Genomic DNA, 17,767 nt, shown 5'->3' on the forward strand with positions numbered 1-17,767 from the left:
GGGAGTGACGACGAAACACTGTCAGAAATGAGTGTCGGAGGGATTTATGTGGTGGAGTCCCATGAAAATAACTGCCACAATGAAATAAAGTCAACATCAAAACCAACAGCAGAAAATACTGCAGGAAACTTGATCATCAGGGCTCGCACCTTCAAGTCACTCTTCTTCCCAGTCTCTGGTGACCTCACACTCCTCTCTGTGACTCCTGACTTTTCCAGCTTCAGCCCTATGTAACATTTGAAGGTTTAGAAAAGGCTGGTGGTTGACGAACACTGCTCAAACAGGACACTTACTAAAGTGGAATGCTATTTTAAAAAAAGCTTAGCTTTATTAGACTTATTTTTTAGTAAATGTCCAGAGGAAGGAGAGACATTTGACTGAGGTGTGATTAAAAGTCCACTTCTGCTCCATTCTGAAGACATTTCAGGGGTCTTATGTCTGCTCTTTTGGGGGGAAGACCAGGGAGGTCAGTACCATCTTTGAGGAGGCATCTCACACCTTCAGTTGTCTCCTCCGACTGTGGAAGCCTCCGGAGCCTCTGTTGTGAACGTGGCCTGCAGTGTCGACTCAAGACATGAAAGCACTTCTGTGTTCAGGTATCTCTGAGGGCAGAGGAGGTCGGCTATGTTTGCATAGGGCTCATTAGAGTGGAGGTGGGTCCACACTCACTGAAGCTAACAGGTTTAGAAGTCTGGAGAGGAGGATCAAAGTGGAGATGTCAAACAACAGATGAAGGGGAGCGGTGCATCTGGGCAGCTTCGCCTCATGAAGTTCTGATGGCATCAAGGGTGTCCGGTGCTGCAGAGGAGGGGAGCCCCAAGATCTGCACCTTTAAATAGTAGTTGCTCCATTTTCAACCTGGTTGAGTTTTTAATAGTTCAAGTATTTAATGTCAAGCCTTTAAAAGCGAACACCTTAAAAGACACTCTGAGTGGAGCAGCTGCATTCTAGCTTTCTAAAGTTGTTGGTGAAGCTGTTGAGGGTGACGTCACTGGCTGGGGAAAGGGCAAGATTCAGTGGCCACAGATGAAAACACTGAACACCTTTGGTGGATCGTGGATTCCAGTTAGAGCTGATCCGGATCACACAAGGCCAGAAGTCGAAGTCGTGACGTCATCTTGCAGTCAGTTCTCAGGAACCTACGAAGAAAGAATCTAAAAATGGAACTCTTGGTTAAAAAAACACCAGGTGCGATGGCGAGGTGTTTCACCGGTGTCTGAGTCACAGCGAAAAAAGAGCCAGAGCAGCAGTGTGGAAGCGGAGAGCGATGGAGGGCGAGAAGAAGGACGCAGTGTGGGCGGGATAAGAAGGAGAGAGGGAGGGGGCGCCAGCGTAGCATCTCTCCTCCGTACTACCGAGAAAACAAGGGCATCTCTCCCAGCATCCGCCTCATCGAGCAGATCCCTCACGTCTCCGCACCGCTGCTCTTCCAGCGTGTCGTTTTCAGCGGAGGTTTGGTGTCGTGCTTGCCGGGCTCGGAGGCGCGGGAGGCGGATGCGGCGAGCGTAGAGGCTGGGCATCAACCAGGAGCACCGCCGCACTCTCCACGGTAATGGCTAACGCTTCCTTCCAGCTTCACCCGCGCAGCCTGTCGCTTTTCACGGGTCCTTCAGGTCCGTCATGTGACGCATCGCATGTTCGGGACTCGAACCTGGACCTGTCGACGTGTTGGAACGTGTCATGCGTAGCTCCTGCAGTGGTGTCAGTGGAGATGTTAGAACCTTTCCAGGACTCGTCCATCTTTTACCAACCGCATTTAAAAAACAGGAAAATCCCCCCCCACCATCACCACCACACACACACACACACACGCACACCTACACACACAGGTATGTCTCCTGCACATGACGCCAGACAGCTGAGGCCACTTGAGTCTTCTACAGCTGCATTATAGAGATCAATGCTGTGACGTGTTCTTGCATCTTGATGTCTCTTCTGATCAGTGGTTAATGCATGTGTAACCCCCCACCCCTTCTTTCTCACCCCACCCTCTTGCCCCCTCTACCTTTCTCTCAGATGGACAGAATGAATTTTCTCTCCTTCCTCTTCCTTTGCTTGACTTCGGTTGCCAGTGGCAACAAAGGTCAGTTCCTCGTCCTCTTCTCTCATCGTCCAGTGCCGCTCACATCTGTCAGGCCACTGATGACTTTATTGACAAAACCTCCCGCCATTAGCTGCTTGGAGGTTCCTAAATGGGCTGTTGGGACAAATCAGCCTTCACAAACTAGCTTCTTTATTTAGCATGTTGCTACGCAAGACTAGTGTTGAAAGCTTCTGTCAAACGCTTAACTCAATTTGAATATTTAAATAGCCTCTGTGATCATGTCGCTAACACTTGCTACGTGCTAAAACTAGCTAAAACTCAGCTAGCGAGCAGCTAGCTTAGTAACGTCAGGATCAAGTGTTGAGTCACCGATGAAAGTGCTCATCATGAATACGATGAAACGTCGTTGAGATTTAACCCAATTCCTGATCGTAATTCGGCATTGACTCAACCTATGTTTTTCTATCGTTGAAATAGTAGCTGTCATTCAAGGTTAAATCAATGTCTTTTGCTATCCGTGAAGCTTAATCTAGCGACAATAGAAATGGAATAGGCAACCAAAGACTTCGAAAAGATAAAATCCAAATTGTTCAGAAAGAAAATATTGAAAATAAAACTTGTTAGCATAGTTTCACATGTATGTGTTGGCATATCATGTTTTTCACTAGACACGTCACTAAATTGTGTCTACATTAACTGTGACATAAAGTTAAACTTCAACTAATGCTGCGCTCCTGCTTGGACAATTGGGAAATCCCTAGTTTTGCTCCTGTCACCTGAAGATTTCTGGATAGTGGGGTAATCCTCACCACCGCGAGTACGCAATCCAAGATGGCTTCCCGAACGTCGACAGGAAGTATAGGCCGCAGAAACAAACACTGCACCTCTTTACCCTGTGGGTTTGGAGTTGCAAATGGAGCGTCTTTATCAAGACGTTGCATATATCATGAACGTGTGAGAATAGCGTTCACAGGTGTCACTATTGTCGCATCCGACTTTGTTAACTCGAACTGAGCTGTGACATCACTCTCAGCTCCCACTTCCACTTACAGTTCAGTTCTAAATGCATATGTTTGATGAGTTCTGAAATGTTGTTGTTTATTGATTCTTTGTTGGTTGTATGTTCAGTGGTGCTGCGCTGATATTCATCCATCCATCATCATTCGTCCATCCAGATATTTGTGATGACCATGTGCATGTTTCCTCCTCAATTGTTGACTTGTTTGAGCTACAGTAGCTGTTGCTTCTCACTCTGTTGATGGTCATGAACTCTGAAGAGCTGCAGTTCAGTGTTGAGAATTTAACTTTGCATTTTAGTGGTGGGGCTTTAGCGTGCAGGGACACGGTTCAACATGGCGGCTGCCAGTTAGCATCACTAGCATCACAGATGACAGTACAAAGATGACAGGATTAGATAAGAAAAAAAGTTGACCATGAACAACTCAACCAATTATCAAGGCCTGCCACGGAAAAAAACACTAACATAAATTTTAAAAAATGAAATTGAAAATTCACAAGTCAAACTGTGAATAAAGCCTAAATAAATGAAACGAATAAACAGGTTTGAAGTAAAAGATAATAAAACAAACAAGGAAAGCAAAAGTATAAAGAAGGAAAAAAATGAAAACGCATCAGAGTAATGTTGGATTAAAAATAAATTGGTGTTGGAGTGATGACGCAGGTGGAGGAGAGAGGAGGATTTTTGGAAGAGGAGGATGGAGATGCAGAGGTAGAGATGCACTGAGCAATAGAGATGAACAGAGGGAGGAGGAGTGGGGAGGGAACGGCAGGAGAGATGAGAGGGGCCAAGTGACAGAAAAGGACGAGGCTGATAAGAAGGAGAGGGGGTGGTGAGGGAGGGAGGGAGATCAGGTGACGCGAGGGAAAAGGAAAAGTGTGTGGCTGTGTGTAGATGATGCTGTATGGAGATAGAGTGACAGTGAAGAGAGGAGAGCCAAGGGAGACAGAGATGGAGTAGGATGCCTCTCAATCTGTAATCCCGGATGTAATCCAGCAGCCTGATGCTCAGATTAATGCTCAGCAGCAGGGGGAGGGAGAGAAGGTGGGGGTTAGCAAAGGGGATCGAGGGCAGGAGATAAATGACCGAAAAAAGACTCAGTAAAAAGAGGGGATTTAAAGAGACTGTGTAAGAGTAACAGTTCCACTACTGAACCCAAATATATCAGGATCTGGATGTTCAGTTGGAGCTCCACAACAAAAAGTTTGCCAATGTTGGTTTGTTTGAATTAGATCACTAAAATAAGTGTTGTGAAAAATTTATTTGTCATGGTTAAGATAATCTTCATGTTGTCTTCAGAAATGTTTGATATTTATTTATTTATTTTGCTATTTTGTTTTATAAAAAAAACATTTTTGTTGCAGAAAAAAAAATATTTTAAAAAGAAAATGAAGACAGAAAAGATAAGTATTGTCTGGCAAAATTCTCCTGGATAGAAATCTGTGACAGTGCAATAGTAATTATACAAAACTGGAAATATAATAAAAAGAAGACAGAAAAAAAATCAGAAAAGTTCTTTATGGACAAAAAAAGAATATAAAACAAAGCTAAAAAAGCGCTCAAATATACAATAGGATTTTTTTATATTCATAAAAAAATGATTAATTGAAAAAAAACATTTATAAAGTAGCAAGTATTTCATCATAAGATCGCATTTTGTAAAAAACTAACAAAAAAAAAGAATGAAATATAGGAAATGGAAAATCAAATTGAAGCAATTGGTTTAAAAAACCCAAGCTTCATTGGCGTCACTTGAGAGAAACAAAGAGAATAAAGAGTGGTGCCGTCTAAGAGACAGCATTCTGTCTTCTGGTGGTCACTGGTGCTGAACAAAACTCCGGCCGTCTCCTCTGGAGACGCCTAGATGCACCGTGGAGACGCCATCACGGAGCGTGTGATTCCAGCTCCCAGCAGAAGACTTCGCTCTGCTACTGTATCTTCATTAGCTTGACCTTTGATCAGCTCCAACATGAATAATTAAAGCACTGTTCAAGGTTGGACTCACGATAGACCTGTTGTTCAAAGTATCGCTCCCTGACAGGATAGATAAGTTTGATCAGGTGCAGAGGAGGAACGAGAGCATGGTTGAGCTGCGCCGTCCTCCTTAATGGAGGGTTAAAAATAGACTGCTGTGTGTGATTGCTGTGTTTAACCCCAGAACCCCCTCGTCTCTCCTCAGCCAATAAGCACAAGCCATGGATCGAGACGGAGTACCAGGGGATCGTCATGGAGAACGACAACACGGTGCTGCTCAACCCTCCGCTCTTCGCGCTGGACAAAGACGCGCCGCTCCACTACGCTGGTGTGTGCTCCTGGAACCATTCCTCTCATTTGCATAAAGATCCAGGGAGGCGTGGAAATAGGTCGAGTCAGCTGCGGGACTGTTCCAAATTGGAGGAGATGCAGGACAAATTTGACTCCGCTGGTGGAACTGAGATCAAAGAGCTGAGCGTGAGCTTCACCGTGGAACAGGCTTTTGTGTCATGACTTCTCCTCTCTGTCTGCGCAGGCGAGATTTGCGGGTTCAGGGTTCACAATGGCCCGTCTGGAGCCGGTACGGTTCAGTTTGAGGCGGTGGTCCTGGACCGCTCCACTGGTGAGGGACTGGTCCGCTCCAAGGAGCCGCTGGACTGCGAGAGCCAGCGCGAGCACAGCTTCACCATCCAGGCCTACGACTGCGGCGAGGGTCCCGACGGGGTCAACAGCAAGAAGTCCCACAAGTAGGTCCTGGCTCCAAGTAGGTCCCAGGCTTGTCCAAGCCTGGTCCTGACTCATGGTCCGCCTCCCTCGTAGGGCCACGGTCCACGTGCGCGTCAACGACGTCAACGAGTTCTCGCCTGTGTTCGTGGAGCGCCGCTACGAGGCCTCGGTCCCGGAAGGTCGTCTGTTCGATCGGGTCGTGCGCGTGGAAGCTCTGGACGCTGACTGCTCCCCTCAGTACAGCCAGATCTGCTTCTATGACATCATCACCCCCAACGTGCCCTTCGCCATCGACAATGACGGTGAGGCTCTCGCCAGACTCTCCACATTAATATTCCCATCCAAACACACTCAGATGTTGCGCCGGCTTCAAAGGCCTGCAGCGTTTAGCGCCGGCTCCGCTGTGAAAATCCACTCCATATTTGCTGCAGCTGCTCCTTTTTTCTTCCCTCCGTTAAACATGACAAAGCAGCTGAGCTGCCGCAGGAGGAATGACTCAGCATTTCTGCCTTAATTCATAGAATTCTGCCTGGGGGTGGGTCGCAGCGATTCAGCCACCTTTTGCTCCATTCTCACTCTTTCATTCTTCTTTCATCACACCTTGACTCCGTCCTTAGTCCTCACTCTTCTTCATTATCTGCTCCTAAAAGGTTTTCTATCTTTTTGACTCTGATCTTTTATTCCTCGATAGTTTTGTTTCTGCCCACAAAAAGTAAAAACAAGACGACTAGGACTCATGTGCTTGTTCTCGTAGCAAAAGAACTTCTTCAAAGTGCTACTTCACTTGACTCTGAGGCTGTGATCCATTCAGATAAATGTAGGTGTTCTTGTTCTTCTTTGCAAAATGTAGGTCACAAATGGTCCTGAAGGGGTTTATTCAATGATAAAAGAAACATCTAAAACAAAATGGAAATATATGCAGTACTTGCTTACATAAAAGCAGAAACTATCCAATGGTTGAATCTTATCATCAAAACATTATGTTGCCACAAAAAATATGAACTGAAAATATGTTGAAAGAATTGATGGAAATTTCAATAATAAATAAAGATATATTTTTTAATCCCCATAAATACTCTCTAAAATGTCAATTATTAATGTCATTTAAATATTGTGAAACTGTTTTTGGTAATCAAAAAAGGATAAGGAAGTAAATAAATAAAATCTTTGGCCATAATTTAAATGGCACTAATAAAATCCACAAGGTGAGGACCTCAGTCGTCTGTGAAAAACTCAGTGTAGAACCCATCCTCCTTTTGAGGTAGCATTTTCAGAGGCCTCCTCCTGGTGATGTCCAAGTGGGAGGAAGCCTGGGGCAGATCCAGGAAATGACAGAGAGGCTGTTGGATGTTTTTGGGGAGGAAGCCTGGGCCTCTTTGCTCGGGCTGCAGCCTCCGCGTCCCAGATACGCAGTGGGGGATGAACTTGTTTTTCGGCTTATTCTCGCCTAATGACTCGCTGACCCCCAGCAAGACTTGTTGACTTGACTCCCTGCTCTATTTCCGTGCCTCCCTCTCTGCGTCTCCTAGGTAACATCAAGAACACTGAGCCGTTGGACTCCAAGCGTCAGCGGGTCCACACCTTCTGGGTCACAGCCTTCGACTGCGGGAAGAACCGAGCCCAAGCGGACGCTCAGGTGGTGGTGACAGTCAAGCCGTCCTGCAAACCCGGCTGGACAGGTGAATAGAATCTGGCTGTTTGTGCGAGTTGGTGGAGAGTTTACCTCGGAGGGAGGCATCGTGGGATGGAGGCGGTGTGGGCAGCTTTAGTGACTCACTCTTTTGAGTCTGTGCTGCCAAAAAAGGTTATCAGATGAATAGAATTGGAGAAAAGAATCTGGCTGCAGTCTCGTGTCACCGGCTGCAAATGATGAAGATGAGAAGCAGAACTTTCATCCACAGCCTGCGTGTGTGAGCAGGACTAGAAAGAGTGGAAAGGGAACCTCACTTTGATAAACGTCTCCTGTATTTGTCCAGGGTGGACCAAGCGGGTGGAGTACACGCCCGGGTCCGGCAGCATCCCGCTCTTCCCCAGTCTGCGGCTGGAGACGTGCGAGGAGACGGTGTGGAACATCCAGGCCACGGTGGAGCTCCAGACCGGTCACATCGGCAAAGGCTGCGACCGAGACAGCTACTCCGATCGCTCCGTGCGCCGCCTCTGCGGTCAGTACCGGTGATGCCGATGGCGCTCGCACCGCCAGTACTGACATCCTCCATCTCAATCAGGTGCCGTCCGAGGTGAAGTGGACCTTCTTCCTCCGCCATCACCTGCGGCCAACTGGACCGCGGCGCTTCCCACGCTGCCGTCCTCTGACTCCTCGCTGGTCTTCTCCTTTAATGGGTCCAACCATGTGGCTGTGGTGCCAGACTCGGTGGTCTCGGTGCTGTCCGGCGACCACTTCACTCTGCAGCTGTGGATGCGTAGAGGCGGCGCCAACATTCAGACTGCCACGACCTCCAGCCGAGGAAACCGCCGAGAGGAAGAGACCATCGTCTGCAGCACGGTCCGCAACGGTGAGCCGGCCCTTCCCGACACCAGCTAGCCATTCTGTCATTTGGCGCTGTAGCTACATAGACACTTCAAATTCTTCTAGTAGTTTTGTCCGCACTGTGACATTGTTTTCAAAGAAAACAGAATGAGACGATGCTACGCTTGTTTCAGTCCCAGTCAGAGGGCGATCCGGAGCGGTGGCTCGCTAAATGAGAAAACAAAAGCAAACAGCTTGGGCAGCGTAGCCGCTAGCGAGAGCTGCACTTGACCCCGAGCTCTCCAGCGATTGAGTGGTCAGCGCAGTGCGTGAAATGCCGTAATTGTGCCAATGAAAGCGTGTGGCTGTCGTCAGCTCCACAAGGGGAAGTTCACTCTTTGAAGAGCGGCTCTCTGAATGATTGTTCCTCCACAGAGGACTCCCTCTCCCACTACTCTCTGTCCGTCCACGGCTGCCGGCTCTCCCTCTTCTACTGGCCCGACGTCTCCACCGCTCGGCCCGTCAAGTTCCTGTGGAAGCTGGAGCAGGTACCGTCGCATCAACCCTTGCGTACAACACAAGCTGGAGGGTGATGTGTGTGTGTGTGTGTGTGTGTGTGTGTGCATGTGCGTGTGTGCACTCGGGACACTCTTTATTGAACATAGCTTTCTGTGCTATTTCTATAGCAGAAAAGAGCTGATACTGCAGGTAATGCTCCTGTAGTGTAGGCGAGAAGCGATGCTGAGGAAGAGTCTGTGATGCTGCCAAAAGTTGACTACAATTTGTGTTAAAGGGGTTGTGTGAGTTGTCTGTGGTGACGATTTGACAAAGTGTGAACTTGTTTATCCTACTTTGTGGGGACCAATTCTTGACAAAAGATTATCCTTGTGAGGATCGTATGACTTTCGGGGGACATTTGGCTGGACCTCCAAGGTTAAGCCTCAATTTGAAAATGAAGACTTCAAAATAACTGGGTCATTATAATTTGGTCCAAGTTTGGTTCAGAGTCCTGGTTAAGGTTAGCCATGTGTTTCTGATGGGTAGGTTTAGGTTGAGAGGCTGGGAAAGCCTTATGTCAGTGAGAGGCCCCCACAAAATAGGAATACAAACATGTGTGTATGTGTGGGAGAGGAAAACGTGGACATATGTGTTCAGTGAATGTGTGAAATGACAGTGCTGAGAACTGCGCGTGTGTGTGAATCACAGAATTGCTGGTCTGTGCAGAAGAGAACTGAAGCTGAAGGCTCAATTAGTGGTGTCAGTAATCTGCACGACTTGACAGTCTGACAAGGTCAGGAAAAAAGATGTGTGTGTGTGTGTGTGTGTCAGATGAATGAAAGGTTTTTTGACAGAATGTTCTCTAATCATGCAGGAAATACTGACTGTCAGACTGCGCCAAAATAAGCGTCACATCAGAGGCATCAACAAAAGGACTCAGGGTCACAAACATGGGAATATTCAACAAACTGTGTTAAGAGTAGCATAATTGAAACGCAATGCTGTGGTCTCTTCAAGATAAAGAGGGTAAAAGTTGATCTTGCTGAAGGCGATGGGCCAAAGATTCAGCCAAAAACATGCCTTTTGTAACACACCTGTTCCTCACGACTACACACCTTGTGGTGCGTTCATGGACGCCATGCGTTTGAGCTGTGATAATGTGTTTGTTTGTTGTTAAACTGGCATGTTTAGACTGAGGCGGCAGGATTACTTACTCTCATCAATGTGTCTGTTTCCTCCTAACACTTGCGGCTGTGTGTCCTCCAGGTCTGCGACAGCGAGTGGCATCACCTCTCCCTCAGTGTCCAGTTCCCCTCGGTGACCCTCTACGTCGACGGCGTCACCTTTGACCCTGCGCTCATCCACGACAACGGTGCCATCCCGAACCCAGCCCCCCACCAGAGGATGCTCATCGGCGCCTGCTGGGGTGAGATCCATCGCGTATCTGCCGCCGATTTGGGGCGTGGCTGATCAATAAAGGCTGACAGATGCAAGTGTCCGCACGGCCACCCACCGTGGCCACAGACGCCTAAATCACTCCTGAATTCAAGTCCTTTCACTCACTGATAATTTAGTTGAGTCTTGGAGGGCCGGTAATATAGCTGACTCATCAATTATTCACCGCAGCAGACAGCCTGTTAGACACAGGCCGCCAATAAAACCCTCCATCTCTGCCCGTCAATTAGCAAGTGGAAGTGGCGCCGGTGTCGCTCCGGCATGATAACGAGGAGACGCTTCCTTTTTTAATAGAGCGGAGGGTTTTATCGCTCCTGCCTGCTCGTGTTTGCTCCTGTCAGTCTGGCTCCTGTTTATGTGCTGTGTGGCGACGCTGCATTCAGGAACAGCCTTGTTAAAAGACGCCGACGACAGCAGTGTGTTTAAGTGAGCGCAACACAAACATGTCTCGCTGACTGCTCAACTTCAATCGGCATGAGACGTTTCTCAGACTCAGAGCCTGGGGGCGCAATTGTCAAATGATTCTTCAAATGTGTTTTTGAAGCATTTTTCATGACAAACAACTGACAAAACATGAACATTGTGAATGTGATGCTACAACTGGAAAATAGCAGGGTGTTTCGAACAGGAAGGAGCACAGTGTTACCTGAACACAAAGTAACTCAGCGTTACCTCAACAGGAGCTCAGTGTTACCTGAACAGGAAGCAGCTCAGTGTTACCTGAACAGAAAGTAGCTCAGTGTTACCTGAACAGGAAGTAGTTCAGTGTTACCTGAACAGAAAGCAGCACAGTGATACCTGAACAGGAAGTAGCTCAGTGTTACCTGAACAGGAAGTAGCTCAGTGTTACCTGAACAGGAAGTAGCACAGTGTTACCTGAACAGGAAGCAGCACAGTGTTACCTGAACAGGAAGAAGCTCAGTGTTACCTGAACAGGAAGAAGCTCAGTGTTACCTGAACAGGAAGAAGCACGGTGTTGCCTGAACAGGAAGTAGCTGAGCATCGCCAGAGCAGGGGAGTAATTGAGTGTCGCTCAAACAGGAAAAGAATCAAACAATATAGAATAAATAAAACAAAAGTGGGTGTGTAAATCTGAGCATGTGATAGGTGGCTGTAGTCTTGTTTCCTCTGCCCACTGCTGTACATCATCGCACACTAAGTGGCAACAATAATTGCTGGAGAAAATTCTGAGCGAGTTCCTCTCTTGTTTTCCCGCAGCAGAGACAGACGAGAAACAGAAGGACGTCCTCAACAACACCATCCCAGAGGGGAAAGGCGCAGGTGATCTTTTCGTCTGCATTGTCTGCCTCTGTTGCCGTGACTACGCAGCATAACAAGCACGTTTAACTTTAACCTTTAAAGGTTGTGTTGATGCTTTAAAGCTCTGGTATGGATTAGTCGTGTCTCTGGCGCTCACACAGAGACTGTGTTGTTATTAAAGCCCGCTGTTCTGTGGTTGACATTACTGTGTCTCTGATTATTAGCGAAGTACGTGGGCGGCTATCATGGACTGCTGTCAGGGGTCACGGTGCGTCCCGGCAGTGTGGAGCCTCACAGTGTGGTGGAGTGTCTGTATGCCTGCAGGGAGGGGCTGGACTTCGGAGACCTGGAGACACTGGGCTCTGGCATGAAGGTAACACTCTCACTGCCAGCACATTAGACTTTAGCATGTGTGTCAGTGGAGTCTAGAAATAGACTAGAACATGAGACAAACTTGAGGCCTGGAGGCCGAATCTGGCCACACAAGAAAGCTACTGTACTCATGTTTGAGCTTTTAGCTAAGGTCCGGTTCAGGCTAATATTCCATGGTTGTGCGTACTGTTTGGAAGTGTGCTACTTGATGTGACCTTGTGTACAGAGTTCACCTTTCTTCTTCTCTCTGGACCTCTGCAGGTCCACGTCAACCCCAGCCAGTCTGTGCTGGTCCTGGAAGGGGACGACATTGAGAGCTTCAACAGGGCGGTTCAGCAGGTCACCTACAGGAACTCACTTCGCTTTGCTACCCCGGGAGTGCGACCCCTCAAGCTCACCACCTCGCTCAGGTACGTGAATGAGCTGTGATCACAACCGCAGTGAGCTCAGACACATTTCCATCAGACCAGCGATGGTCTGGACTGAGCAGGGAGTCGTTAGGGCGCAGTCACCGCTGAATCGTTCTCATCGTGGCAGTCATTTTACCAAATACAGAGAACGCAGCGTGGAAGACAAAGGCTCGCTGAGGAAAAGACATTATGTAAATGGTGTCATTGAAGCACTTTATTCGTCCCTAATGATACATCACACGCTCGCTAACTGTTTGCCGTGGAGTTGTCCTCCGGCGCTCGGCAGATCAAGCGTGACTCTCTCGGTTCTGACATTGAACTCATCAAACATGAACTTTGCCTCTGCTGTGATAAGGACTCCAGAGGCGTGATTATAAAGAGAACGTGTCACAGTCGGAGATAATGTCGACCGTCTTATCTTTTTGTTCATTCTGCCGGCTCACTTCTGCAGCGCTGGAGCAAACGGCAGGTCTCAAAGTCATCAAGTCTCTTTCGTCTGAGTCACTCTGGCTTCATTCTGCCTGCTGTGACCTTTGATGTCCCACTCTTCTCTGCAGACACCCTGTTCCAATATTACCGTGGCCCTTTTCGCTGTGTTGTTAGCATCCTTTTATCTTATTTTTTATCCACTCTCAGTGGAGGGGTGTGTTTGGGTCTTATTGTGACGGATGAGCTGAGCCAAGAGCTTTCTTTTGTCACCATGAAATAGCCAAACAAACGCAGCTCTGAGGAGCAGCTCTGGAGGGTTTGGCGGAGAGGAACGTGGACCGCACTCTGGTGGTCCAACTAATGTTGCAGACTGGTTGTAGTGTTAGCTGAGCCATGCTAGGGGGCGCCAGTGAGTCGTGTGCCAGGATCATGAGTCCTGCCTCACACTGTGCTGCGGCGTGTCATGACTGCAACTCCTCCCTGACTGTGTGTGTCTTCTTCTCCAGTGTTTTATTGCGTGTGTGTGAAGATTAGATTGATTTGAGGCCAGGAGTTACCCAGATGGCTGAACAGCAAGGCCTTCTGGAGGCCAATAGAAGCAGCTGCTGCCTCAGATAGTGCAAATGGAACACACACTCCGATGAACACACACGCCGCACACTTCCCTAATCCCCTTTTCAAAAGTGATTCAGAGTTACAGCAGATGAATAAATATATGTTCTCTGCTGTCGTTAATCGGATTTTCTTTGAATTTCTGGCAGCAGAATTAAATTTGTAGCGGCAGAACTACCTCCTGACGTCTTTACTGCCGACCCAGGACACAACTCACGTCACACCACTGTTAACTCTACTCCTAATAGTACTGCTACTACCAGTACTACAACTTTTACTTAAACTTTTATTGCAAGCACCTACTGTCTGCTACTACTTTGCTACAACTACTACTGATAATAATACTACTGCAATTCATGTTATGTTAGACTGTATATCTACAAATCCCATCAACCACGAATACTACTATTGTTATCGTGACTTGTAGTACAACTAGTAGCATGATGATTACAGTAGGCCTGCCGTTACCACTGGTAGCACTTCAACTATTTCTCCATTGTTAACACTACTGTGATGACATGGACATTAAATTCTGACTGCTATTATTGCTACCGCAAGCTTAACTGTATTGCTACTACTACCACTACTGGAGATGAAGGGAAAAGTGCTGGTATTTTCAGGGCTGACATTAACATCTGTAGACAGTTTTTGTGAAGTGGAGTGCTCATGGGTCAGTGAGATGAACCTCAGAACCTCGGTCTGGACTTCACTTTTGCGTGGAGTGAACTCACATGAAAGTTTTTCGCCCTAGATGTTTCAACGAGGAGAGCTGTCTGGCTCTGAAGCAGCTGGAGGGCTACCTGGTGGTCCTGCAGCCGGACGCCCCTCAGATCTCCCTGTCTGGGGTCGGACCACACCTGGCCCGCCCCGCACCTGAGTTCGAAGGCCCTCGTGGTGTCCCTCTTTTCCCAGAGCTGCGCATCGTCTGCTCGCTGACTCACGCCGTTAACACTGCGGCTCAGGGGATGGAGGGTGGAGGTGAGTGGGATCAGGACACCTGGAGGGGACTGAGGTGCTCACGCCACTCTGGATGTTCCACAGCTCTCATGTCGGACGCCGTGGCTCACACCTTGGATGGCTGCGAGGTTCAGCCACTGGGAGAAGAGCTGAACCCAGAGCGCGAGGAGCTGCTGGTGGACATGGACGTGGTGAGAGAGAGAGGCCTGGAGATCATCAACACCACCGCCTACATCGCCATCACAGGTCTGTTTGGAAGGAAGTGTGATCATGATGAAAAGGAAAAAGAAGTGCTGTTTTCAGAAGTTAGATTTTGAAGAAAGGTTGATGCGGAGATGAGAGACATGCTACAGCTAATGCTTGCAATCTTGAATGAGGTCGCAACAGTCGTCAAACCTGCGGTGTCTCAGCTGCACTTCAGTGAACATCAGCAGCATTTTAGATTCTCGCTGACCTCCAGAAGGCTTGTCATCGCCATCTAGCTGTCAACCTGAGCCCTTCACGCTGTCGTGTCTGTCTGCAGGAGCGGAATCCATCTCCGTGTACGAGGACGTGCTCCGCTCGGTGCGCTACCGCCTGGCCCGGGGCTCGTCTCGCTTCGAGCGGCGGTTCCGCCTGTCCTGCTCCGAGATGAACGGCAGATACACCAGTAATGAGCTGACTCTGGAGGTGAGTGTTTGTGAGAGGATTCCGGCGCTGAAGTAAGAGCGACCCGTGCCTCCGTGCAGGTGAACTTCCTCCACTCGCTGGACTCGCTCTACCACCCGTCCCACCTGCTGGCGTCTCAGCAGCAGTTCCTTCATCCGGCTCACCACGCTGGGGAGCTGAGTGGACACACTCTGCCCAGTCAGCACCGCAACTCAGGTGACGGCAAAATGCTGGACAACCTAAACTGTCACTGTGGTTTTTGTCCTGTGCCACTTTTTCTTGACGTGTTCTGCCGTCCTGCAGTGGTGCCGGGTGCAGCCACGGTCATCATCATGGTGTGTGTGGGCTTCCTGGTCGTCATGGTGATTCTGGGCGTTTTCCGGATTCGCTCCATTCACCGCCGTGGTGAAGCATCCAGGGGCGGGGCCAAGGAGGGCACAGGCCAATGGGACGACTCCGCTCTCACCATCATTGTCAACCCCATGGAGGTAACGCAGTTTCCGCTGTGTCATTAACAGTCACGAACACATTTACGGACTCAGAGTTGCTCATATAATGCATGTAGGTCTCTGAAGAACGGTCCTCTCCTCAGACAACATTAGTCGCTCTTCTTGTAGTAACAGACAGAAGAAACAAACTTCTCACTCTCTCTGCCTCAGTCCTACGAGTCTCGTATGGGCATCTCCGCCGACACGGAGGGCGAAGGCGAGGAAGATGAGGAGGCGGCGGAGTCACCTGACGACGCAGGCGACGACCAGCGGATCATCTTCAAGAAGGAGGGGAGAGACGGCAATGTCCGCCGCTACTGAGCTGCATGTATCTCCACACCAGTTTTGACGGAAACCACAAACCGGCTCACCAACACTTTTGTTACGCTGACACCACTAGTATAAGGAATGTAAACGCACAACCCATCCACTGTTATACTCGACGCCATGTGTGACCTATAGCCACAAAAACCTGGGCAGTTGTTCTCAACCTAAATGTTCGATGGCACAATGTAAACAGTTAGTGTGACTGCCCACCGAAATTACCTGTGGTGCACCGTTTTTAAGAAGAGTCTGGCGCCGGAAGAGTCGTCAGAAACCTTCACCGTGACTTGCTCCACAAATCTGCACAACAACGTTCTGCCCATTTCTGACATCACATGACAACATCTGCCAGCAAATATTCTGTTGTGGTATTGTGACTTACTTAGCTCTCAGTTATACTTCACCTGTGGCTGTTCATTCAACGACACTATGGACAGCAGTTCTGCTGCAGAGCGGCTTTAAGGTGGGGGCAGATCAGACCAGGAAGTAGCACATCGAACCTTTTACAACACTGAATAATTGGGCTGAACAATTACAATTCCAAAGATTTCTCTGGGTCTGGGCGTCATTTTAAGCCTCACAGTTGCTTAATAGTTAGCTCAAATGAATGGGTAAATATCCAACAATATCTATTGGGATCTCAAGAACTAGCATTACATGCACTATTTATTTCAGTCTTTGTCTATTATACAGTGATGTGTTGTGTTTATGCTTCTTTTTTGTCCCTTAACTCTGAATTATATGGTTAAAGAAAATGTTTTTTTTAATGCCCAGAAATATTTTAGTTTTTATTATATAGATTTTCTTCACTTATTTTTGTACTTTTTTCCCCAAAGTTACAAAGTCAGTCAACACGCCAGCTATTATATATCTTATTTTTTAAGTCGCTCTTGAAAAATAAATAATAAAGGTAGAATTAATTTAGTTCATTACCTAGTGAATGACCAAACGTGGTTGCAATATCGGTAGTTATGGCTTTTGTTAAAATAGTAAATGATATTTGTTAGTTTACAGAAAGTCCCGTGATTCTGTGTGGAACTTATAAATTCATGTCCAATTTGTTATATATTTAGCCTTGTTCATGGAAGCAAGAATCAAGTATCGCGTCGTCACTGTCGTGGTTTTGTACCACTGACCACGTGAAAGTGCCCCATGGCCTTGACCCCTCCTCCCTTAGAGCCGACCTTGCAGAGACAGAAACCTCAACGTTGAGTCCAAAACTCTGCTGTTGCACGGCGCTCCCCCCCAACATATGTCAATAAACTGGTGACTCCAGGAATGTCCACACTGACTCACCTCACACATGCGCACCCTGCTGTCTCCAGAATGTCCGCTCAGCTTGGGCAGTTTTGATTGTATTGATTGTAATGATCTTTCTGTACATACAACAACAAATGTTATATTCATGTGATTCACTTTTGCCCTGCGCACCGAGGGAGCAGATTGTTTGGTTTCCCATCAGATACTAGTCGTAATGACATGACTACGGCTCGAGTGCCGCGTGTAATATCATTGTAACTAAGACTCACAGAAGCAGGAAGGCACATAGTTGTGAACTATCCATCACATCTCACAAGGGTTTTGCACATTTCCAATCTTTTGTCCTGTTTTTTTCTGGTATCTTTGCTTTGAAATGAATGTACAACTACGTGCTTCTTCTCACCCCCCAGCCCGTGCTCACCCTCTGCCTCACCCCTCCGCCCCCCCAGCTGTCTTCCCTCACCCCTCCCTCAGTGTCTCTTGCTGTCCGTCTGTGTAGCCTTCAGTGTGCAGTGCTAACCTGTCAGTAATAAGCCTGTTGTTAATGAGTGTGATGTTCAGAGGGAATAAACATTAACGCTTATATCATTAAATTGTTACTATTGGAGCGTTACCTGTAATTACTGATGCAACGATGACATGCTGAATAATTGTTATTGAAAAAAAATGACCCAAAATGTAACGAAATTCGTAATAAAAACACTATAAGACTTCAAAATGTGTTGCATTCATTCTTTTTAGGTGTCAGTTTGAATATAGGACTCTAATGGTAATTTAATAAAGTATGTATCTTTATTGAACGCAGTATTTTGGAGGTGATTCAAT

General features: G+C 47.7%; 1 protein-coding gene across 2 annotated transcripts; it reads left to right on the top strand.

Moving 5' to 3' along the window:
* Window positions 1–1,116: 1,116 nt before the first annotated feature.
* clstn3 (calsyntenin 3) lies at window positions 1,117–17,660 on the top strand. 2 transcript variants are annotated; one of them, XM_053887182.1, is made up of 19 exons: window positions 1,123–1,549; window positions 2,017–2,083; window positions 5,242–5,364; window positions 5,572–5,782; window positions 5,856–6,064; window positions 7,292–7,441; window positions 7,739–7,924; window positions 7,988–8,275; window positions 8,665–8,777; window positions 9,994–10,153; window positions 11,401–11,463; window positions 11,667–11,815; window positions 12,076–12,224; window positions 14,017–14,243; window positions 14,307–14,468; window positions 14,746–14,891; window positions 14,951–15,086; window positions 15,174–15,358; window positions 15,530–17,660. In XM_053887182.1, exons 2-19 carry the CDS (start codon window positions 2,017–2,019, stop codon window positions 15,677–15,679), a joined length of 2,874 nt encoding a protein of 957 aa, XP_053743157.1. In that variant the 5' UTR covers window positions 1,123–1,549; the 3' UTR covers window positions 15,680–17,660. The 2 variants fall into 2 exon arrangements, with proteins under 2 accessions (XP_053743156.1, XP_053743157.1); XM_053887181.1 differs by having other exon boundaries at window positions 1,117–1,549; window positions 14,017–14,468.
* The last annotated feature ends 107 nt before the right edge of the window (window positions 17,661–17,767 follow it).

This window comes from Synchiropus splendidus, chromosome 15, assembly GCF_027744825.2.
Source record: "Synchiropus splendidus isolate RoL2022-P1 chromosome 15, RoL_Sspl_1.0, whole genome shotgun sequence".
In the NCBI taxonomy this organism is placed as follows: Eukaryota; Metazoa; Chordata; class Actinopteri; order Syngnathiformes; family Callionymidae; genus Synchiropus; species Synchiropus splendidus.